Below are 25,522 nucleotides of genomic sequence, written 5' to 3'. Positions count from 1 at the left end.
ATCGAGAACCTCAAATTTTAACGTTATTTCGAATGAACATCTAAAATTATGATAAACTCATTAAAATTTCATTTTGTTTATTAAATTCAAGCTTAAGATTATTATAATACAAGATCAGGTTATCGCATTTGTTATTTCCTGTCTGCAATGAACCACTCACGTTTCCATTCAAAATAAATTAACCTCAACGCATTTTTCTATTGAGTAATTCTGCATTTTTTGTTTCTGTTGTTAATCGCATTCAAAACCGAAGCCATCGTTTCGCCCTGCTGCTTATAGGCGTTGTAATAATTTAAGAGTGTATGCTGTGCGTCTGGTCGTCATGCTATGACGGTTAAGAATCGGCTCTGATTTTGGTACCTTTATAAATAACGCACTTCCGAAACTTTAGATCGTCATGTTATAGCGGTTATTTATCGGAGTTTATTTGATTTTTTTTCTTTTTATTTGACGGGGTCGCGTAATGTTTCAGAGATATTGCATTATACGTAATAATTCTGCTATTTTAATGTTGTAATAGAATGACATAGTGACTCATGAATAGCACGTTACATAATGAAGCTCTTATTTTGATGCTGTAACGGAGCCGCAATATGACTCAGGGAAAGTCCGGCCCAAACTGCCGTGTTGATTGCTTAAGATAGTCATCCCAATATGGCTGCCATTTCTCAAATATTTTTGACATTTATAACAAAGATTTGCTGATTTGCAGACAACGCCGCGCAAATTGAGAGAAAGGCAAGTCGGAAAGACGGCCCATGACTCGCCCTAACCGATGTCAAGCGTCATGCTTCTGCATTGACACTTGAAAAGATTCATGAACTCCGACAATTATATTTTGTTCGACGACTTGACTGCAACTTACAAAAAGCTTATATGAGCTAAGTTGAAGATTTGGGAAATAAACCAACTTAGTTCGAATAGAAGCCATTACATTTGTATCTGAAGGTAACATCAGTTGTTAAACATAAGTAAGTCAAATAGTTCAAACGTGCAGAAATTGGGAATTAACGATCAAAATTTTGCCCAGAATGTTTTTTAAAGAATTTAAGGGAATTCGAAACCCATTTATTTTTTGTTTCTAAGTTGAAAAATTCATAAAATAGTTGTAAACAACCAATCAAACTTTTAAGTTTGCAATATACATGAAATTAGTTAGTAACTAATGTTGAAAAAGCAACGTTTTCTTGAAAAATTATTACATAAGAGGAGCATCCAAATATTTAGATTCACATTGCACCATTAATGGTTATCTATCAATATAATTTTCTGTAGTGTACACCAAGCCGTCGACTTTATACTTCCTATTTATATAAAAAGAACTCCCGGGTAAATATATTCTTTATTTCCTCTAGGAAGCCGAAGAACCCATGCATTGCCTCCTGGGCCTCAGGGTGGCCCAGTGGTTAAGGTTCAGAGTACCAGGATTGGCGCAGAGAGGCGCGGGTTCGATCCCAGCCTCTCTGTGCGCCAGTTTCTGGTCAGAATCGGCGAGGAGGCCGGGCGGTTAAGCACAGCAGAATTTGAATCAGTGAGTTGTGAGTTCGAGACTGCAACAAGCTGTGAATGTTCTGCAATGTTAAGAATAGGCGACAGGCCTACGGCCTAATAAACGCTGAAACCGCTATTATTATTATTATTATTACTATTATTATTATATTTCTACCCTCGACACGTCTTAAGAGAAGATCAGGCGTCACTCTGAGCCACGCGATGTTTTCTCGCCACGTCAAGAAGGCTGGACACGCGGCTGCTCTCTCCCAATGAGGAAGTCGGCGGAGCGGGGCACAGTTTTCTCTTGCATTATTCCCTACTTTTTCTGCCCCTTGTAGAGAGAAAGAGAGAGAGAGAGAGAGGGGAGACAAAGAAAGAGAGAGAGAGAGGAAAAAGAGAGATATGCGCGACAAGAAAGTTCGCTGATAATGTAATTCATGCGAGGCCCAGGGCTCGAAATAAACGTTTCGGAGACCAGCTCCATAGTCAGTTTGTAGAATCTAGAATCATAAATTAATACATTGAAACCATAGAACGAATTGAATTTCTTTAATTAATTAATTTAGATTTTGAATTTAATTTAAATTTTTAATTCAATTTAAATTCTTAGTTAATTTGCGATTTAAGCATACAAGTGATATCAATTCTTTAATAGCTATCTACTAAGTGCCGGCATAGCCATGAGGCATAGCCCCTGTCCCCTGTAGCCCCCTGTAGCCCCCTCATGAGGGGACAGCCCCTGTAGCCCATGTAGCCCCTGTAGCCCCCTCATGAGGCATAGCCCCTGTCAATCGCTAGCTTGTCAATCGGCCAAGAAGCGCATGCAGAGGCTGCAAAGCGCCTCTGCATGCGCTTTGAGGCACTTGATTCTCGTGTGTTGCCCCTATAGTGTGAACGGGCCTTTTTAAGAGTCTGAGCCACGCGGCGTTTTCTCGCCACGTCAAGAAGGCTGGACGCGCGGCTGCTCTCTCCCAATGAGGAAGTCGGCGGAGCGGGGCACAGTTTTCTCTTGCATTATTCCGTAGTTTTTCTGCCCCTCGTAGAGAGAAAGAGAGAGAGAGACAAAGAAAGAGAGAGAGAGAGAAAGAGAGAGAGAGAAAGAGAGAGAGAGAGAGAGACAAAGAAAGAGAGAGAGAGAGAGAGAGGAAAAAGAGAGATATTCGCGGCAAGAAAGTTCGCTGATAATGTAATTCATGCGAGGCCCAGGGCTCGAAATGTGCAGTAATATCGTATTAGGAATGAGTCTCATTAGAAGAAATTTCCTCACTCCAGACAATTGATCTGAATTAGGAAATAAAATTTAAGCCTTAGTGATTATGGAGTTTCGAATGGAAAATTTTTCCTATTAAAAAAATTGTTTGAAAAAGGTTAATTTAAACGTGTGTTTGATGTGCATTAACTGCATTGAGCATTAACTGCACATAAATGAGCATTAACTGCGTGTATGTGCCAAATCGATAATCACTAATAAATAGGCTGGCTATTAAAATTAAATTCTATGAAGCAATCAAAAGCTAGTCATGGTAACACTCCTTATAATCAGATTAATGAATAAGTTTATGTGTTTCTGATTTGGTCTATTGTTTGCTGCCGCTTAATTATACTGGACTCTATTTGAGACTAAGCCTTCATGACTCTCATGACTAAACAAAAATCAACTTAGCCTCTAAATTAAACAGAGGAAGCTGTGATGAGTAATTAACAAATTTATACGCATTCTATGAATATCATGTTGATCAGCTTGCATGGCTATTCCATATAGCAGGCATGCCAAGCAAAGTTTCATCTCGTTCTCGCCAAGTAACTGCAATTTAAATGGAGTGGCCAGCTTATGTCCCTGTTGTCATATCTGTTCTGTTTGCTAGTGGTGGAAACGTAAAGGTTACCTCGCATTTTGAAAATAGTTGTTGATTTCGAACGACAGTATGTTAATGTCTTTGTGCTTAAATATACATTTGTGCTTAAATGTTTTCGTAAAACAAGCATAATTCGTTTAGGCAGTCACTGTCTAAAAAAATGTATATTTCCAATAGAGTACTGAATATGTGCGGGAGTTGTACAATATGTAGCACTACCCTACATTTTAGGCTGTAATATTCTTTATTCTCGGTGACAGACTACATCAGGCCTAATCTTCAGCGCCGACATCACTATGTTATGTTATGTCAAGAAAAAAGAAATGAACGAGCAATGACCGCGCGAAGAGTTTTTTTTGCACGAATTTTTTACAGATAATGCGATAGAGACTCGCTAATAGATGACACGATATAGTGAAGTTTTTATGATGATGCGATTTAGACACGCATAGCTAATGTGATATATAGTCACGTTTGCATAAATGGTAAATGGTCTGAGGTCTTCCCACAAGATGTGAATACAAACATAATCTCTGTCATGTACGGAGGGTGATCTGGTCCATCAAAGAAATCTACATCGGTCTGTCGACGTCTCATATGTGCACAAAAAGATCGTTCCAGGATTGTTGTAACTTGGTCCACATACTCGGTGCTTTCGAACGGCTTGTGGCAAACAAAAACTGGACTCTGATAGACAATCCTGGATCTGGGCTTTACGGAACTCGATTTCTATTCGAAGTCCTTGTGAAAACAATGGATGACCCATTAGCGACTGCATTAATGCCCTGATCAAAAGAAAAAAAATCCGAATATTTTACCAATAACTGAAAGGCTTGGCGGGTGCGCTTCCTGTTCATCTGGAACAAGAATTCTTTAATGAATGAAAGAATTCTATAGCCAAAAATACACTTTATTAGATGAGTATATTCATGTTGCAAAAAACTCGTAGAAACAAAAGAAGCCCTTGGCATTCAAACTAGCCAGTTCATAATTTTTATTATCTATGATAAGTTTACTCTAGAAATCGCCTTTATTGAATTAAGCACAGGAAATAATAATGGGACTTATGTCATCGTTTACAGAATCTTCAATTCAAACATATACATATAGATAGTGCAGGCATCATTCAGCCATATATGTGGTTTTTGTTCTTCAAATTTATGTAATATATTAGTGGGTAGCTGGAATTTTTGGCAATTTTACGATTTAGGTACGGTTATTAGTGCTGTCAAGTTCTCGAAAATTTATTAATATAATGAAATCAGGCTTTGAACGCACGTCTCAACGTATTCTTTCTACTATTTTTCTAGCCTCTCTACGCACGTTATTTTTCTTCAGGTTATCACTTGCTTCAATGATTCATTGTTTTCGAAGCCGTAAACTCAACGAAATATAAAAATATGAGTCGGAAAACTTACCGAAGAACCTACACTCGTATGCATTATATTAATTAATGTTTAATTAATTTATAGATTTAATTAATTATCCTTAATATCCTTAATGTTTCGGAGACCAGCTCCATCATCAATTAAAAGCATTTTATAAAATGTGAGGACAATCAGTAGTGAAAATCATATATATAGGAAAGATATTAAAACATAATTAACAAGAAAACGATAAACAAAACATAAAAAACTATTGATTACAAATATAGATATGATAAGAACTGTACAAATTATTAAGAAAAGGTTTCCGTTTAAAAATATGCAGCGATTCCAGTATACTTAAATTCGATCCATCTGACGTGGATTCGACATCTTGCTCCCAGACACAGTCACACAGAGAAGCACAGTCACACAGTCACAGTCACACAGTCACAGTGCACAGCAGAGTGAGAAGGAGTGGCGAGTGGCAGGTTCAAACGAAAAAATAAAATATCTAGTGAAATGTAAATAGAATGATATTCTTTACTTTTATAAAATAAAATAAAATTTTCTGTGTACTCGTATTCTATACAATTTTCGGAACTGATGATGGCACTTATTCCAAAACTTTTCCATTGAAAATGTGAATTTACTAGCTCTTTTCTTATTTTCAATTCTTTGTGGAAAAGGTACTGATATGATCATCCTGCCTGGATTAGCAGTGAAAATCATGTTTAATATGTATTAGACCTAATACATATTAAATAATACGTATAATAATCATTTGGGGTTAAAAATCTTCCAAATATATCTTTAAGAATTCATATAGATGACAATAAACTTAGATTTATATGAAGAGGTAAGTGAATATGCAAAAAAAACCTTATTGTCCTTAACTAACGAAAAAATATATAAAAAATATAGAGGGTGATATGTTTGCGAAAGAGACTCTACCGACCATACAAATGCCCATGAAGTGAAACTCGCTGCTCAGTGAGAGCATATACATGCAAGTAATCAATTATTACCAATTACGGATCGGCTCGTGCAGTAATGAGAATGATCTGTTTCGGTGTAAATAAAAGCTCAAATTAATGGCAAATCATCAAATTATTTCGATAATTAAGCGCAAGTTCGAAACCGATTATCCCACCTGCGACCGCTAATCGTTCCGCTACATCTGTCACACAGTCACAGTGCACAGCAGAGTGAGAAGGAGTGGCGAGTGGCAGGTTCAAACGAAAAAATAAAATATCTAGTAAAATGTACATAGAATTAAATTCTTTACTTTTATTAAACTTTTATTACTTTTATTTTTTATTACTTTTATTTTACTTTACTTATTACTTTTATTAATAAAATTTTCTGTGTAATCGTATTCTATACAATTTTCGGAACTGACTATGGCGCTGATTCCAAACTTTTTAATTGAAGATATAGTAATTTTACTAGCTCTTTTATCATTTTCAATTCTTTGTCTAAAAGGTACTGATATAATCATCCTGCCTGAATTAGCAGTGAAACTCATGTGTAATATGTATTAGACTTAATTCTGTAAATTTATCTTTGGGTTAAAATTCATTCAATTACATCTTAAAGAATTTAGATAGATGACAATAAACTGTACATATATAAGAGGTAAATGAATATTCAAAAAAGCCTTATTATCCTTGACTGACAAGAAAATATATAAAAATATAGAGGGTGAGATGCTTGTGAAAAAGACTCTACCGACCATATAAATGCCCATGAGGTGAAACACGCCGCTCGGGTGACAGAATAGAAGTAGTCAATTGTTACCAACTTCGGTTCCGCTCGTAAAAAAAGTTCTGTTTCGGAGTGATTTGTTTCATAAAATGATCTGTTTCGGTGTGATTTGTTTCATAAAAATGATCTGTTTTGGTGTAAAAAACGGCTGAAATTGGTGGCAAATCATCAAATTGTTTCAATGATTGAGAGCAAGTTCGAAACCGATTATTGAATTCCTTTAAATTGAGCTCCCCTGAAAAAGTCCTATCTAGTGGCTTCACTTTCTAGTGGTCGGAAGCCATACGCACTAAAGAGTGAGCCTTGCCATCAATATCAGCTGAGAGGTGTTAATTATCTAAAGACGCATGGCGTGTTGCACAATAAATTCTAATTTCCTCGCTTGTCACCTCGAGATCGAGATCGCAGATTCATCTTTCCTAATATTTTTCAAGGCGTTATAAGCACATCACGCCGCAAATAACTGAGCGTATTTTAGCGTCTTATATCTAGTTGTGATACACCTAAGATCAACGTAAAAATTAAATTTGGACAGCAGATCGTGAAACAATTTAGAGAAACTTTCCAAACAGATTCGTAGCCCATCAAGAGTAAAGTGGTTGGAAATCAACTCGGTGAAAAATTCATACAATGATTGAGATGCAACAATTCCACTTCAAGCAACGGAAAGAGAGCACAATCCTCAGAGCTCATGATACTGGAACGTTGTACCTCGAGCTTGTTAGTGAAAAATGCCTTTCATTATGTGATGCGCTTCGTCAAGGCTGGAATGCCATTCACTTCTGCTGTGAGTTTTTTTTGTGGAAATTAGACTGGCTGGCTGACTCATAGTCATTGCCACAATTTAACACTTAATTTATTTGATCCCCTGATCCTTTGATCATATATATATATATACGTCTTAATAATTATCAGAGTGATGTATGTTAAGAATTGAACTCAAATGGCAATACATTGCAATTTTAAGTAATAAATCTCGCAATATTTTTTAAGGTCTCTTCCCTCTAGTTGTGCACGGTTGACTGAATTATTCTCCCAAGAAAAAATTTAATTACCTTCTAATTACATTTACATGATGGAAAGTAACAGCAAATCAGCTCTTCCAGCAGAGCAAATCATAATGTCACTTGCAGTAATCAGTCGAAAATTCGTCTTCATTCATTGCCTTGAAAATTCATTGCCTTGTTCTCGCTCCAACCTCATTGAAGATCTTAGCTAGAATATATTTGCCCTTGTAATAAACATCACTTTGCCCCGATGATTCACCGATAGTTTTCCATAGAACACAAAAAATCATGTACGTCTATTTTTCTTCAAGAGAATTTTCTTCGCTTGATTCATAACACAGCGTATTTTTGTGGTCAAAAGATCGCTATCTCGGACGTTTACCAAGCTCGCTGCTCACGATGTACTGGGGATCTGACCTATAACGTGACCTGTTCTCTCTCTCTCTGGTTTGCAGTTGTCCTGCAGCTTTCCCTTTCGCAGGCCGCGTGATGCCATGCCAGTCTAACTTGGTAGAGGGACCATTACAAATTCTAGACACGTTATGAGCGACCGGACGCCTCACGTTCGTCACACAACGGAAACGAACAAGCAGAGTTCCCTTGATGAGTTGCACCTGTCTCTCCTGCAGTTGTTGCAGCATATTGTTATTGAATGGCTTTCTTTGGTTTATGCAATAACTGAGCTTGTGTTTTGAATTGTTATTTTATGTTATGGAATGCCTGCTTTGTGCTGCGAAATGGCTTCCTTGCGCAACATGTTTATCATTGTTTTATTATTATTTTTTAAGTTTCATGTCCAATTTGTATACGTATTTAGAGGCTAGAGCTGTGGCTTTTATCCCCTTTAGGCCGCAAGTTACGTACGTACCAAGTTGCTTGGCACAACTGTGATCCTCGTACTATGTTGAAGGGGTACTATGTAGACGAGGTACTATGTAGACGAGTTACTATGTAGACGAGGTACTATGTAGACGAGGTACTATGTAGACGAGTTACTATGTAGACGAGGTACTACTATGTAGACAAGGTACTATGTAGACGAGGTACTATGTAGACAGGTACTATGTAGACGAGGTACTATGTAGACGAGGTACTATGTAGACGAACGTAGTACATGTTATGTATTTCGTGTTCCCAATATTCTCAACTGCTTCCTCATTTCATGACGGTATACCAAATGCCTTAGCTACTCATATATTTCATATATACCGTATTTCATGCCAACAACCAAAGAACCATTTCATGCCAATACGCGCCATGTGACCATAAAGCCAGAGTACCATATCAGTCATACTGTGTGCACTGTACACTACACGTGCGATAAGTACCGCTATAAAACATATGTTGCAACGGCGGGATGCAGATGCTGTGCCAGACAGACAAGATGGCATGACTTTCTCCCAGCAAAATCCATGGCAGGCCCAGACTCCACAACGCGGGGCAGGAATACTGGAATGACGCAAAACTGCAGAGCAATTTAGGCATGCGGTAATATTAAGTTAGATTATATAAACTAGTTGAATTTGTAATTGTAACTTAATATCGATTAAAAATGTAATACCTGAACCGTCCAATATTCTTGGCCCAATTAATAGGAGCAAAGCATAAATATAAGGACTTGATTGTATTGAGTTTTACTTCCCTAGAACTCGTCTAACTCAAGTAATGCTCAGATTTCCGAAAAAAACTGAAATTAATTATAAATAACTGAGTAGGTTAGAGAGCACTGTTTTAATAATTTGTTAGTTGAACTTCTTTCTTTACACTGTTTTATTGCCGGTTAAGGCCGTTATTAAATATTTGAAAAGGCCTCATACTTTGTTAGAAACTGATTATTCAGATTCAACGATTCCCGCGAACCTCATCGCTACATTCAAGATTATTCATAATTTATTGAATATCAACAAACTAAATATTTATGAAACAATTATCACTTGATAAAGTGACAATTATCAGTAAATTGTATTGCAGAATTGATATATTACACACCGTAACCGCACAACTCAAAGAGTCCGGATTTTTCATGAAATGAACGCTGTGGCGATGCAAATTTCATTGAATTTAAACCACACTTCTTCCATGAATCGACTATCATGAAGATGCACATGCAAGCGTTATCCCTAATACAATAATTTGTTTTTAATCTCAGTCATTCCAACGCTAAAGTTCATATGTTGCGCCGCTCGAAATGAAACTGAAATTCTTACCATTAAGTTCTCATGGAGCGCAGTCGTGAGAAAATCTTTCACTTTTATTGCGGCGAAGAGAGTTCACCAATAAAAATTATCTTAATGACAGATCCCTTTGATTATCTTCATCTGCAAATCAATGAGCTTCAGCTCGTTAAAACACGTTCATAGTAGGATCTGGTGTATTATATTAAAACACGTTCATATTCGGATCTAGTGTATTATATTAAAACACGTTCATAGTCGGATCTAGTGTATTATATTAAAACACGTTCATAGTCGGGTCTAGTGTATTATGTAATATACTTCAATTCCATGCAATACAGTATTTCTCTGTTTATATCTCTTTATCTCAACTGCATAGAAGTATGAGCGCATTAATCAAACGAAATAGTTTCAGTTTTGTAAATTGCCTAACTTTCTTCCCGGGCGCTGTATACACGATTGTGGACAAGACTTAATTCAATATGTTAAATTTTGAGTAAATTTGAAAGAATCTTTGCTTTCACTAACAATTTATTCACAGTTCATATCGACTTCTTCAAGAACCAGTTGCAGGTCAGGAAAAACATACACCTTATACACTCGTAATACTATTCATTTAATAGAAGTTTACAGACACAGCTTGAACATTTCACCCATTTTCCCATAGGAGAATTTCTATTTTCTTATGCTGCAATTTGGCCATATTACGTCTGAAAATGAAGCTTTTATCAAAGTCGGAGTCTTGGAACTAAAGCAATCGTTGACCGAAGAAAACAATGTTCCCACGACGCAATTTGTCGGTTTTCTCAGCGTTGTAAGAGCGTGAGATCGTAAGTCGTGGTATTTGTAGAGGTATTAATCGATTTCTTGTACAGGTCAGACTTGATTGAAAATCGAAAGTCTTTCATTAAAGTGCTTGAGAAATACATTTTCATTTCAAATACAGTTAATTTCATTTTACACGGGTTGGCGAAAGATTTTATTTATAAATCATGTATATTGCAGTATGAAAGAAATTCAGTCTAAATTTTAATATTGGATTTGTATGTTCTGAGATGTATCTCACTTAGTGTACATACAAACTTCAACATCTAAACTTATTTTTTGTGTAATACAAAAGCGATGGATGTGATGGCTATCTGCTAGGAAAACTGAAACGCATTTATTCATCGGGGCTAACATCTGAAATCGAACAATTCATAAAGTTTTTAATAAATACATTCATATGACCTCAATTGAATAAGCATTGAAGACTCACTTCAAACCATACCATTAAGATAAGAATCTAAATTTACAAAAGCGCAAAGTACCATATTCAGTCTAAAACGTGGGCTTTAAAGTGTTTTTGACATTAAAGTATTTCAGCTTAAAAACCCTCCGCCCTGTAATATAATAAGCCACGACCCTGCGAGTCGATCAGTATGTGCAACCTTCCCCTGACTGAGTACAAGAAAGAAGTCCTCGTCGCGCTCCCTGTAGTTAGCAGAGCTTACTTAATTAATTATGCTCGAACTGCGTCGGTTGTTTCAATGTTTCATCGATTGTCGTAAGATCGGTCAGGGTCGTTTCTTCTACATCAAAGCTCACAGAGTTTAGGATGTTTTATGATGCTCACAGAGTTTAGGATGTTTTATGATGCTCACAGAGTTTAGGATGTTTTATGATGCTCACAGAGTTTAGGATGTTTTATGATGCTCACAGTGTTTAGGATGTTTAGGAATGTTTTATGTATGTCTTTTCCCATGTAAGAGTTAGATATATGACAGAGATTTGAAAACTAATTATACTTTTATATTAGTAGTTGTTTAGAAAGAATCAGCTCAGTTTCATCAAAGCCCATCGTTCGAGAAAGAAAACAAATAAATTATATAACATTTAATTTTCCAAAACTTGTGTTATGCATGAATAACTCTGATTGTTGTTTCCCAACAAACATCCGGAGTGTTTTAGTTCCTGGGAGGGATTCGCGATCTCCCTTCTCGAAATATTAAGACTAATTTATATCTTAGACAAGATCGTTTTTTTTTTGAATGTTAAAAAACACTAGGAAACAACAATTAAATGATATTGACAGATATTGCTGAGTCGTTTCTGAATGTCTATTGAGCGATATCCCTTTATTATTATAATAATATTATTATTATTAATTTTTATAATATTATTACAATCATTATTATTACTATTATTTGTATTTGTATTATTATTATTTTTATTATCATTATAATTATTATTACGAATTTCATTTATTAATATAATTTACTTTAATACATTACTGTTCTAATTATAGTCTATTGTTTTTACTATAGACATATTTTTTAATCCTCTTGACCATGGAGATATAAAATGCACTGAATTGGATTACAGCGTCCACCGCAAATATTTAACTACCACTGTAAGAAAACAACCATGGATTGCAGTAAAAGTTTTATTATATAAACTTATCGGACAATTACACTCTGTGAGTGCAAGAATTTGAATAACAATGAACGCTGTAACTCAATAAAATCATTCAATAAGTTTTAGGCATTTCCCTGCATTCATTCTAGCTTTCTATACATAATTTTCAAATGTCATTCCATGAATGTACATAATGTTCTATTTAAATATTAAAATAATAAAGTACATGCGTCAAAATTAACATTAAAGTGCCTTCAAAAAAACAATTGTGAGCCAGAGGAAGCGTCGGTACGAGGTACCGGCAACGGAGTGAGAGCTCCTATATAACGGAAGAACGGAGACGCCCAGCGTTCACTCCTGCTTTCAGAGTTGCCTGTTGCAGTGCGTCCAGTCGTGGCTCTGTGGTCAATGTTTATAGACGTGCCTCGACTACCCAGACTTGTTGCTAAAACTATACCCTTTGTTAATTGTTGACGACGAACTCGTGTAGAATACGAGTGAGAATACGACCCGAGAAGAGCTCTGCGCTACGTTTGTTTTAATACATCGACACTTTAAAAAATGGTTGGTTTAGTATTGTTTTTATTCACGAGATCCCATGACTAGTGCATGAGATTTTTATTTGTTACACTTTATAACGTAATATTTCTCATTGGTTATTTACAATTTTAGAGGAAGCAAATGACTCAAATTCTGAAAGGTTTTAGGTGTTTCACGGCTGTAAATACTTACATCTGAATAGAAATTATTTGTAGATTAAGGAAAATGGAAATTTCTTTGGATTGGTCCAAATTATTGTATTTGGTTTGCATCCATGAAATTGATTTTATAAAGGCTTCCCAGAAAGTTGCTTCACAATAGTTTCCTCGAGAGAACCTAGTGCAGTACTTTATCGAACTCGTAAAGTTTTGGAACAAAATATTCAGATTCATGGGATTATTGTACGATAAAAGTAGGGAACTGCCGTGCAAAGTGTCTACTTGTTATTGTTATTATGTATTCGGTGGCTGACATTTTAATTAGGTTAGGCATAATCCTTCAAGTATACCTAGATTTCGTTGTGTCAGTAGGAAAGTAAATGAGACGGAATAATCGAAAGAATATCGTTAGAAGCCGCAATAATCAGGTATTATATCAATCAGATTTTTCCCGCATCTTTTCAATAAACGAAACTCTACATTGGAAGGAGAAATAATTACTGAGAGTGGATTATTTTGGCTAGATTTAAAGTTTAATGCGAAGCTCGTGTATAATTAGAAATTTTAAAGATGTTTAACTCATGTTAAACATTCGTGGGCCTATTTTCTTCAATGCCGACACTTCTATTCTATTCTATGTGCTATATTTATCATCTGATCCCACTCCCGGCTTCAAACCAACCCTTACATCTCAAACGTAAATATCGTAGGGGTTTTATGTTTTTTTGGATCCGGCGGCTTTTAGTGAAATTTTGTAAATTACACTTAAGATGAGAGAGAGGCACAAGCTTTCACCTGCCGTGCACCACGCTAGGTCCTGGGTGGCGAGTGGTGATTATTGAGCCATCACATGTACACATTGTACAGTCGCGTGTCTCATTAGTGATGCCATCACATGTACACATTGTACAGTCGCGTGTCTCATTAGTGATGCCATCACATGTACACATTGTACAGTCGTGTGTCTCATTAGTGATGCCATCACTTGTACACATTGTACAGTCGTGTGTCTCATTAGTGATGCCATCACATGTACACATTGTACAGTCGCGTGTCTCATTAGTGATGAGCCGGCATACAAAACTCTGATGCTATAAAGCTTATGTTTGTATTTTCTTGTTTAAATCCAATCACCGATGGGTATGACCTACTGAATAAATGGAATTTATTTGTGTTTTTAGCGGCCAGGTTATTTTGTTTACTGCGATCGTGACGAATTTTTCCGAAAATTTTTTAATTCAATTAAGATATATTTTTTATTCTATATTAAATTCAGTTCCATACATTAAATAGCCTCATCAAATGAAATACCAATATCATTCATGAGCTACAGTCCCTTAGATTAACTCTAAAAGTGTTGAAATCAGTGGACATATTTAAAGGGGCACGAGAGAAATCTAGCAGTCCTCGCCACGGTCCGGATCCGCAGTTTTGAAATCATGAGAAACGTATCCAGTTTTTGCCCGCATGCCGCCTATACTTTCATTGACTCTCACTCTGGGTTGGTTTTTGTTTCTTTGTCCGCCGCGGGAACAATCGGTATTTTACCCAAATTTTTTGAGAAAATATTCCTAACTTAATACTGTGTGATATTTCTCTTAGTCTTATTAACTATTGGATGTCATGGAAGGTTTGACTCATCGTTAAAACACCAAGTTTTAGAGAAATGGCAAATTGTGTATTTTGATGTCAATAATTTTCGTCAACATATTTTGACGATGTGCTGTTTCTTTCGTCATAACGTAAACTAATAGTAGAGTATGCATTATTGATATTGTTTATTTCTATCAATCAAAAAGGCATCATCAAACTATAAACCTCTCAAGCGCACGCGTGGCACCGTAAAGATCACAGAATCGCATCCCTATTCATCTTACATATTGAATTACATTTCTTTATTCGAGAGCAACCTACGTATTAAATTGACGTTTTCTTTGCTAATAACTCACAAGCACACAGAGCAGCAAGGTTTCAATAAACGCAGTGTCCGGTTAGGCGCCTGATTCCAGCTAGTAACGCCACTTTAATAAATTATCAAAACCAGTTTTTGCGTGCAGTTTAGGCGCGGTTGGCGGATACAGGTTGGTCACTACAGCCCCTAAGTTCAGTGCCCAGAGTTCTAAACTTTCTCACACTTAATATGTCAAGAAGAAAATTTCAATGTTCGTACGGAACTAGGGCACGAGGTATCGGACTTCCGCCATCGACTTTCGTCTAAAGACTTTTATGTGGTTGTGAAGAGAGCGAGGGTTCGGCTATATACATGCCACAGATATACAGGAGTTGGACAAAATAATAAGGTAAACTCCTGAGAAATTCATAAAATATATTTTGGTATGGTGTATTTCCACCTTTCGCGGCAATTACAGCCTCAATTCTCCGAGGTAATGATTCATGCAATATTTGAATTGTTTCCAAAGTATTTCTAACCCATCCTTTAGTTAAAACTCCCACCAGCTTTTTTATGGACTATGACGGCAGGAATCGACTTCTGATATGCATCTCTAAAATCGACCATAAATGTTCAATAATATTCAAGTCAGTTGATTGTGGTGGCCAAATGAGATCTCAATTTCATTAGAATGTTCCTCGTGCTATTTTTTAACTGTTCCAGCTCGTGTTATTTTTTAACTGTTTTAATTGTGGCTTTATCATCTTCAAAGATGGCGTTCCCCTCCGGAAACATTGCTTGAACCATTGGATGAACTTGGTCCCCCAAAGTTCCCAAATAGTCACGGCTGTTGATTTATTATTATGAAGAGAAATCATTGGCCCGCGGACTTCCAAGAAATAACACTTCAGATCATCACAGATCACACGACATGTCTCCAAACGTAATTGTTGACTTTTTGCATAGTTTCTGAACGTTTTGATTTTTTTAAATTGGACTGATAAATTTTAGATTGATGTCGGGAACTGAGAAAATAAATTTATCATTCTTAATTCATTAAAAACGTTACGTGATGCATGGGATTATAGCTAGCTTTTGTATTATGTTCGACACCAGAACTAGTTAATTTTTATAATTGAAGCATAGTGGGAATTAATTCTAGATTTGCAGTCCTTTGGCCAGCTTGGCAGCTATTGTTTCATCCAAGGACATATTTAACATCGATGTGGTGTTTAAGATGTATTCATAATTTGTTTTATGTCTAACGAAAATTAGTGTTGTTCAACGGTTTGAATTCAATTCAATTCAAATTCGCGCTAATGCAAAAAATGACTGATTTATCAAAGTAGCATCAATTTTCTGGATTTTATTTAGCATTCGTCATCTGTAACATGCATTGCTTCGTTAGCGCAAAATATTTCCTAAGGCCATGTTATACCAATCATCACAAATCACATTGCACAGTATGTATATATATTCATCGTCGCAAAAACCGTCGAGTTGTCTTGCTGTAACGAACATCAGAAAAGAAATTGTGCATTATCTTATGTCAAGGCAGGCTTCTCTCCGAAATCCACCCACCGACTCGAGAACTTTGCAAGACGGTGGGTAGAAAGCTATGTTTTTTACTGCAGAAGGCCTGCCACTGTTCACAACAGGATGGCTGAACCTCTAAAAAACAGGGAAAGTGGATGAAGCCGTTGCTATAGATGGAACAGCAGTTATTATGCCTTCAACACGTTTGTCGCGCGCTATTGCAGCAGACAAAATCTCAAAAACGATACTAGACAAGTAACAATTTTTAAATTTATTATTAAATCAATTTAGTTTATTATACGATAACCATGGGAAAAATAAGAATATATCTGAATGAATAGCAGAAATTATTTGCCCTCGAATAATGATATGAAATCCATAAATGTTCTTCATCAGCAGCCAGTCTTATAATAATGTATTCAAGGCTTTAAAGTTAAAAAAGTAAGATGTTAATCTTAGGGGGGACATGAAGTGGAAATTAAAACGGGAAATAAAATCATTATAAAATATTAACTTTAAACCTGCCTAAAAATATATACATTACTGAGACTCTTCACCTTCCAGAATTTGCGAACTTTAATATTCAGCATAACAGTGCTTCGACTTTACTCGGTTTAGTTTTGTTGAGACAGGTCAGCTGTAAAATAGCTATTGCCTTTGTCTCTAATCGTATCAGCAGCAAGCTATCACTCCACGCTAACAACATGATCACTTCAGCAGGGCTGCATAATTTCACGCTCCATAATTTTATCGACTGAGCAATGCACTATATCGCTCCAAGCCAGCAACCTTATAATTTCAGCAGCGCGCTATCATTTCACGGCGATAATGTTATCGTCTGAGCAACGCATTATATCATTCCCCGCCAACAACCTTATAATTTCAGCAGTGCGCAGTTAATTAACAAGAAACAAGAACCAACACCAGGGGCCACGGCTATAAACTAAAAAAACAGCGTTGGAACACATCCATGCGACAACATTTCTTCTCGCTTCGAGTNTCAGTATATATAGCGCGCTATTTCAACGCGCTGATAATCTTATCGTTACAGTAACGCGCTATCATATCGCGCTAACACAGCGACAACGATCTTCAGGAGCGCTACTTTCACTTCAATGAAAGTGCAGAAGTAAACGGCAACCGCGTGAAATGTGATAACGCGTGTTCTCATTACGTCGGTGCACAGTCGTCCCTGCACTCCTATTCTATCTCAAATTAATTTAACTTTACTTTAATAATATAATTAATGCTCAGAGAAAAATCGATTGCAATGCAATCCAAGCAACCCGATACTCTATCGGCTGGTGAAATAAAGCACCTCATTTTGTATTGGAAAATTTTGATAATTTTTCAAGATTGGTAAGCAACAGAGAGTATTCGCGAAACCGAACTTTTTTTACCACACTCTGGTTTTTCTCAGCTCGAATTTATTGCTGACGTTCCAAGTACATGGTGAATTTCCCTACTCACTCATATTAATGGACACTATGAATAGCGTTTCCATCAATCTTTTGTCATCATTGTGTCTTGAGTCGCATTTGGCCACAGCAATAACACAAGCAAATAACGATTACAAAAATGCGCATAAAAGCTTGGAGCTATTCCGTGATTTCCGGCACGCAAAGATCATGTCGAGACCATAAAATTGTCGCTGCCGTATATCCCGAATATCACCTACAAAAGCGCTTCGTTGCTGCCGCAACTGGTGCCAACAGAACGAGTTTCTCTAGTGCGTTTTAACCCAAAACTGCTCCAAGTTAGGCAATCGTGAACCACTTTCGACGGTATGTTTCCGCGTGCTTCAATTTTGTGTTAGGCAATTTGCCGGCCTCTTGCAAGCCGCGTCTGCAAGCAGCTTGTAAACACACAGCCGTTCGCTTTGTCTTCCGCATACTTGCGTGGCATATTATTTTACGGAGGCGTCCGAAGGACCGTTGCGATATTTTTCTTAATTTGAGCAAAAATTGAGAACATGATCGAATGCTTTTTTGTATTTAACTTCATTCAGGTATTGCACGCCATCAAATTTCATAAACAGCATTGTTAAAACCATTTTTCTCCCATTAAAGAGCTTTTATAAGAGCACATAAAAAAATCAGACTGAAATGGAGCGGATGTTTGAAACAGAAATGAAAATGGTCTCTTTTATGAGAGGTAAAGAAACTATTCGTTCGGCTTCCGTTTTGCAAGTCATTCTCACTGATTAGGTCATAAATACCTTACTACAACATTTAAAAGTAACATGCACAATGATAAATTATTTGCTTCCTTTACATCTTGATTCTCAAACGGTCGAAGTCTTGAATCAATTATTAGTAGGTCTAATGAAGGATGACGAATTGCCAGGATGGCAAGGATGAATTTTTTAATTAAATTAACCGCAAAATTTATTTATTGCGCGCATATTTTTGAAAAATATGTAAGAAAATACTGATATTTATCCCGGACCTACATTTTTTCGCATACTCCCGTGTTGGGTGTATCCGTTAGTCTCAGGCTTGGTTCCAAACTAATTTAATGCTGAGAAAATACCCGCAGGACTTGAATTCTAATTTTCTTAGCTTGTAATAAATGAATGCATATTTTTCAAGCCCGTGTCATCTCATTACCGTGATTGTTGTCTGGGCAGTAGAAGCTCTGGGGCATTAGGGAGGGGCGCGAGGTGCCCAGCGGCTGCTGCAAACAAGACGACAGCTGCATGCTGACGCGGGCATAGAATACGACTTTCTCTTTCACATGGCATGATAATATTGTAATTCAGCTCTATTGTTGGTAGACAACATGAGAAGTGTTTCTGATTATCTTACCAAAGCTTGAGATAATTACTAATGCTGTGAAATTAGTTATAAGTTAAGTGAGGAGTTAGAAACGAAAATCAGGAATGCATAAAAAATTACATGTTTTTCGTACTTACCTCCAATTATTTGTAATTATTAAAGTTCTTAAAGTGTAAAGTAATTATTAAAGTTCTTTATACTTTTAAAACAAAGTTTTTTATTGCTCATACTTTTAAATTGTTTAATAACCTGACAATAAAGCTAAACATAAAAAATTTTCATAAATATTGGTCTGACTCCAGCAGTTAATTCATTGACATTGTCAATGATGTTTTTATTTGTATGTGATGTTCTGCATAGAAACTGTTACTAATAGAGAATTTGACGACAAAGAAAACTGGACTTTGAAACATCTACTGTTGTTATCAGAGTTGTTGCATCACCGACTCAGTGCCCGACAGTTGCTCGGTGAAAGCATCCGCATTGACCGAGTCAAGAGTGATGCCAACGGTGTCTCCGTGCTGTTCCGTTCAGTCGCTCATCTTGATCGGATTATTAAAATTAGAGCCATGACTTGGGACTTAGCTAGAAAATTAGAATTCTACCGGAAATACACCATTTATTAAAAATAAAATTAAAAAAATTATTAAGCCCTATTCGTTTTTTTTTCTCAGGCGAGTCGACTGGCAGTGATGGTGTTGCTTGTGGGAGCGGCTGTGGCTTTCCCCCGGCCTGAGGAAGGAGGCTTCAAACCGGTTCTTGGGGCAAGGGGAAGTCCCTATGCGTTGAAGAGACGTGTTGGAACACCTGAAGTGACCCCAAGAGCTTCACGCGACACTGGAGCAGTCGGAGGAGGATTTGGTGGAGGATTTGGAGGAAGCCTGGGAGGTCTGGGTGGCTTTGGAGGCAGTAGTTTCAGTGGGGGAAGTATTGGTGGAGGATTTAGCCATGGCGGCGTGAGTGGAGGTGGAAGTGGGCTTGGTGAGCCTGACAAAACCATTTATGTGAGGCTTCCACAGAACAACAAAGCGATCCAAACGCCTCCCCGAGCCGCAGGGCCTCCCCAGAAGCACTACCGCATCGTCATCATCCGGTCCCCGAACCCTGCACCTGTGCAGCCCATTCTTCCCCCGCGCACTGAACAGAAGACGATCATTTACGTCCTGCACCAGAAGCCCTCGGCCGTCCAACAGCAAGTGCTTGAGACGCCCGTCGTGAAGCACCCACCTCAAGTGCTCTTCGTCGGATACGATGACGAGCTCACGAGCCACGATTTGCAACAGCTCGCCAAAGGTGACCACTCAGGTTTTAGTGTCTCATCACAGCAGCAGCCAACCGTTGGAACCGTCGAAGGAGGATTCGAGAACAATCAAGTTTTGGATAATTTCGGAAGTGGATTCGCCAGCAGTGGACTCGGAGGACAAGGAGGTTTCACTTCCAACTTCCACTCATCCGGCTCAAACTTTGGAACCTCCAGTGGTTTCTCATACAACAGGAGATCAGCAGCCGAATCTAAAACAGAGTCTTCGTCATAATCGTGTACATTTAGTGTTTTCTTGATTATTTCATCGTCGTGAAAACGACATGAAAAGAAGACAATTTCCTCCTGGGTGGTTGCCCCCTTGACCTTTTGCATTGCAAGTGTTCCATGCAGTCTGTTGCGTTTTGCTGTACTGAAGCCATTTGAGTATCCGAATGAGAGTAAATTCCAAACTTATATAACTTTAATTGATATAATATTAGTGAAGAAAATCTCAAGCAAAATAAGGAACTAATACTTAGTGATGAAACTCCAGAAAACTATGCTGAGTTTGTGTCAAAAACTCAGGGATGTATGTACTCCGCAATGAACGGCGGTATAGGCTAAACGTTGTTTGAAAATTTTCTATTTTCCGTGATGTAGTGAATATTAAGAATAAAAACAAACAAAATGATTGATAATAGATAAAGCCCGTGTCGAATTCCCGAAAACTTTAATTTATAATATTCTAACGCGTAGCCACCGCAAAAATCGCTCATTTGACAGACCTTATTGCAAGTCATGTTGAACTGCAACAGTGGGCCGGACTGCAGCATCCTTCCAAACTCTAATTACAGCATTAAATTAGTTTTATGTGATGTCGTGATGTTGCATCATACCAACACCAGTTCAACAATATTGGCAGTGATCAACCAGGCATCAGCTCGTGGTGTTGTTAGATCATAATCTTCAGTCCAGCAATATAGATAGTGAAGAAAAACGATCATATTAAATTGCAGCAAGACCACAGTCATTAATCGAACGAATAAAATTTTATGTGATCAACCACATATCAGATCCTTGTAATGCTAGACCATTATCTACAGTCCAGCAAAATTGGCAGTGATCGACAAGAGATGAGATCCCTGTAATGCTAGATCATTGTCTTCAGTCCGGCAAAATTGGCAGCGATCTATCAGCGATCAGATCTGTGTAATGCTAGATCATTATCTTCAGTCCGGCAAAATTGGCAGCGATCTATCAGTGATCAGATCTGTGTAATGCTAGATCATTATCTTCAGTCCAGCAAAATTGGCAGTGATCGACCAGAGACCAGCTCCGCGCGATGCTAGATCAGCAGCAGCAGCTGTTGTCTGGCAGCAGACAGGTTCGTAGGACTGTACACTTCCAGTGCAGCTTTCATCACTTTCACGTCCCTCCTGGACTCTGGTCAGGAACGAGGCGAGTCTTGACAAGTCATCCACCCTGGCGACGTATTAGTCTCACAAGTCTGAGCTATTGCCATCGATATGGCAAAGACAATTTGAATTTTAGGGGTCCATTTGGCGTCAGAATTAAGGTTGTTTGAGAATTCGATCTGAATGAAAACACTTGCTCTGCATTTATTTATAGCTAAAATGCGGATTGTTAGTGTGAAGGAGATCCAGAACTCTAAAAAAAAGAGCAACGGTCACCTTTCTGACAAACTAATTTTTTTCCGAATCCACTAATAATTGCACCAGAAATACTCGCATAACACCGCCAAAATGTTAGGGCCATACCTGTGTAGCGGTATGGAATACTATAATAATTTATGTCTCAAAGGCAAATCTTTTATAGTTATAACATGAGCATCACTGTTTCCATTTTGCAAAGCATGATGCAAAGCTGCCGTGTGCAAGTTTTAGTATTCATGAATTATATTTTGTAAGTCGCAACTGGAGGGCTGAGCACACAATTCTTTTTTATTCATCAGCCGTACAAGTGGGTTTATAAATTTCCTGTGATGAATGGATTCTTTTAGTGTCTTAATGTATCTAGCGAAAATAATCCGTTATTCTTAATGATGGGAGATGTCAAGGCTCTATTCACCTACATTTATTTTCTCCATTCATCTCTAGGGCAGTTGTTGATGAAAATGGCATTCCATAGAAATTGTTCGTTATTTTACCTAAAAATTCACACATTGAGAATGTAAAACAGCAAAGTGCATTTAATTGTTAATGATCAAATTTCAAATTACTAAGAGAGTATAATTTTTTTACTTCGTTTAATCTTTCACACATTATAATGTCTGAAGAGACATTTGTTTATTTTTAAGCCATTCTTTGTTACGCTGTAAATAAATACATTTTCTCTTATACAATTTGTTTCAATTACATTTTTATTTTGTGCTCACTTGAGAAATAGTATAGTAGTAGGTGATGGAAATCAGATTCATTTATTCGGGGAATTTTTGTCTCGAAAAGCTTGTATTTATGATGCTAAAAGATATTGGGAGATATTTTTTAACGATATATTTTTTACATCTTTGCAGCATCGACAGAAGATCCTCACCATTGACCAGAAATATACTCTTGATATGATAAAGTTCGTTTCTACTGATGTTGAGTTTTTAACGCATTTACTCATTTATGGAAAAAATGGCGCTATTGTGCTCGTCATGTTCGTCCGTCCGTCCGTCCGTCCGTCAATGATTTCACGTTTTCGTTGATTCTGCGAAAATGCGCTCTCTGTCACTCACTGCAGTAAGTACTGATCTAATTTGTTCAGGTTTGCCGCTCATCCGTCGAGGGTTAAACACATGGAAACTGATATAAAAGTTCAGGCTCCTTCTCTAATTAGATGTGAAATTGATGTATAATCATCCCAGAAGTATTCAATTTGAAACATATTACAGCATTCGCAGCGAATACTTATTGCTTAACTAGTTCTATCAATAATATCTGCTCAGTATATGATCAATAAATCTATTGATCAAATATAAATATTGTTAGTTTCCTTCAGTAACTGAAGTCAATCAGCCATATTGCTCGTCAACATCAAGCCGCCGACTGAATTTTTTTTTCATCATCGAAAATAACTTAGTTCAAGATCAGAAGGGCTGCAGTGTCCAACAAATGAAAAGGCGAAAGTTTTATTTTGATTATCTTAACACTTGATTATTCCCAAATTTTTATTTAATTTATTCTCAAAAATCAAAGCTAATTTACTGCCACCAAGACAGAGATTTGAAGATTGTTCACACGCCATCTATTAATAATTTTATGTAAAAAAATTTAACGTTGAGTGAAGCAGCTTCGCATCCATAACTAGCCAAATTTGCAAATTAGGTCTCTATCCCCACATTTATTATATTTATGCTGATAGTGTAACACATTTGAAATAAAAAATCCATGCATTTAATAACCGACATATTTATTTTATTTGAGAAAATTTCTAAAACATTCGCTGCAATTTTGCTGGTAAATTGGTCATACATACAAGATTTATTTCATAAGACTTCCAATTTAGCGTGCCAGCGGCAGTAGAGCTATAGCATGTATGGCTATCAACAATATCAACAAAATAAATAGCTAGTACAATTGCACACGCTCATTTATGTACATATCTTACAAAATATTATAAAAGATTAACCTGTTAAGAGGAAATAGTGCAGACATATCCAGTTGATGAGCATTAAATTTACAGCTCAAAATGCAACTTAACAGAACCATAAGATGTATAAAAGTTTTTTTTTATATAATTCGTATTTGCACTCATCATTTAAGGAGGGAATGGAAAATTAATGAGAACATTTTCGGGAGATCGGTCAACGACGTGGTGAGGGGCTGTTAGAGAAATGAGGGTCAAAATCTAGCTAATGTTGTGGGTGGCAAAGTTATTGGTTTTCGTCAATTATTTATCGATCGTTTTTTTTCTGAAATTGTGGTACATTGCGTAGTATATTTTCTGAATTTTAATTTCAATTTGGGCTTGTATTGCTCTGAGTATTCCATAGTTTTGTGATGGTTGATTTCCGAAAACAATCTAAAAGTTCATGATCGTGCTTACCGTTTTGTTGAGGTTGACCATAAAGTTAATAATGATTCACATATTGATCACTAGTAACGCCGCATGGTAACATGGCTACCGTTCCTACGTCTGCGCCGGGCGAGCAACTTGCGAGGTTCTCAGCCCATAGTATGTGAAGTACAACGATGGTAACAATGGTACAGAGGCAGACCGCAAACACACAAGAACGCGAACCGCCATCCTAAACTTTATATCTTCAATAGAACATCCCTGCGTGCGAGTGGGATCTGAATAAATAGAAGTTGGGGTTGGATGACGGGATGAGTTTAGGGAGGTGGGGCAGCGGTCTGCCTATGGTTGAGTAGAGAGCTTCATCGCTGCGGCCACCATCAGCGCAGTCGCTGCTGGGTCCACTGCTGCAACCTAGTCAAGGCAAACACGTAAAATTATACGTTGTATCTATTTAAAAAACAAAAACTAAGAATATTTGTCATGACGTTAGAGTCGTCGGATCGTATCCGACGACTATGATTATATTATCCCGACTATTATACTAATTATAATTAGTATAATTAATTTATATATATATATATTATATATAATTAGTATATTAGAAGGGTATGGTGACGGATTATAAGTAATATATAAGACATCACTTAATAGAGTTGGAAACATTTTTCTTCAATAAATTGATGCATTCCAATCGTATAGAGAAACAAATTGCACTATTATCATATTTTTACGATCACCACTGATTACGTTAAGCGTGCTGCCCGAAAATGGCAACAAGTTTTTCATTTTTTTATTCAAGACATTCCTCAATTTCCAGTCAAATTTAGGTACATAAAAACTAAGAATTTCGTTGCTAAATCCTTCATACATAATTTTTTATTAAACGTCAGCTCATAGGTTGAAAGAGTTTTAGTTGGAATTTTAAAGAGACGTTTTAGGATGCTTAAAAATACATCAAAGTAACATAGCAGGGTGGGTTTTGCTCTGTAAGTTAACTAACATATATATTTAATGCAGTCATCATCGTCATTGTGAAATTGCATGTTATAGTTTCCTGCATAGAAAGAAAAATATATATCGCGAGTGGATGGTGAAGGAGGATAGTATGAGGCATCATGCTGTATGTGCATACGTCAGTGATAATCTAGTGCTGGTAAATTTATCTCGATTTAATGTTCCACGTCGGCACTTAATTTGGTGGATAAGCATGCAATTCCCCAATTTATGTGAGCGACGTGCCGATTGGGAGATAATGCCATAAAATTTAAGAATCAGTGCTAAATGAATCGAATTCA

The 25,522-nt window shown here is 37.0% G+C and overlaps 2 protein-coding genes across 2 annotated transcripts in view; one reads left to right on the top strand and one right to left on the bottom strand.

Annotated features, from left to right (window-relative positions):
* Positions 1–12,414: 12,414 nt before the first annotated feature.
* On the top strand, positions 12,415–22,390 carry LOC108676706. Its single transcript, XM_018164836.2, has 2 exons — positions 12,415–12,623; positions 19,636–22,390. Exons 1-2 carry the CDS (start codon positions 12,621–12,623, stop codon positions 20,494–20,496), a joined length of 864 nt encoding a protein of 287 aa, XP_018020325.1. The 5' UTR covers positions 12,415–12,620; the 3' UTR covers positions 20,497–22,390.
* Positions 22,391–23,599: 1,209 nt separating this feature from the next.
* Positions 23,600–25,522, bottom strand: part of LOC108676663 — a 32,122-nt gene continuing 30,199 nt past the window's right edge. The window contains exon 11 of the mRNA XM_047881748.1: positions 23,600–24,638. Coding sequence (XP_047737704.1) covers positions 24,472–24,638 — 167 coding nt within the window. The 3' untranslated portion in view covers positions 23,600–24,471. The remainder of the gene's footprint in view (positions 24,639–25,522) is intronic.

Source organism: Hyalella azteca, unplaced genomic scaffold (assembly GCF_000764305.2).
Source record: "Hyalella azteca isolate HAZT.00-mixed unplaced genomic scaffold, Hazt_2.0.2 contig8774, whole genome shotgun sequence".
Classification (NCBI taxonomy): Eukaryota; Metazoa; Arthropoda; class Malacostraca; order Amphipoda; family Hyalellidae; genus Hyalella; species Hyalella azteca.
The sequence above is the reverse complement of the archived record's forward strand: the minus strand, read 5'-3'. Positions and strand labels throughout refer to the sequence as shown.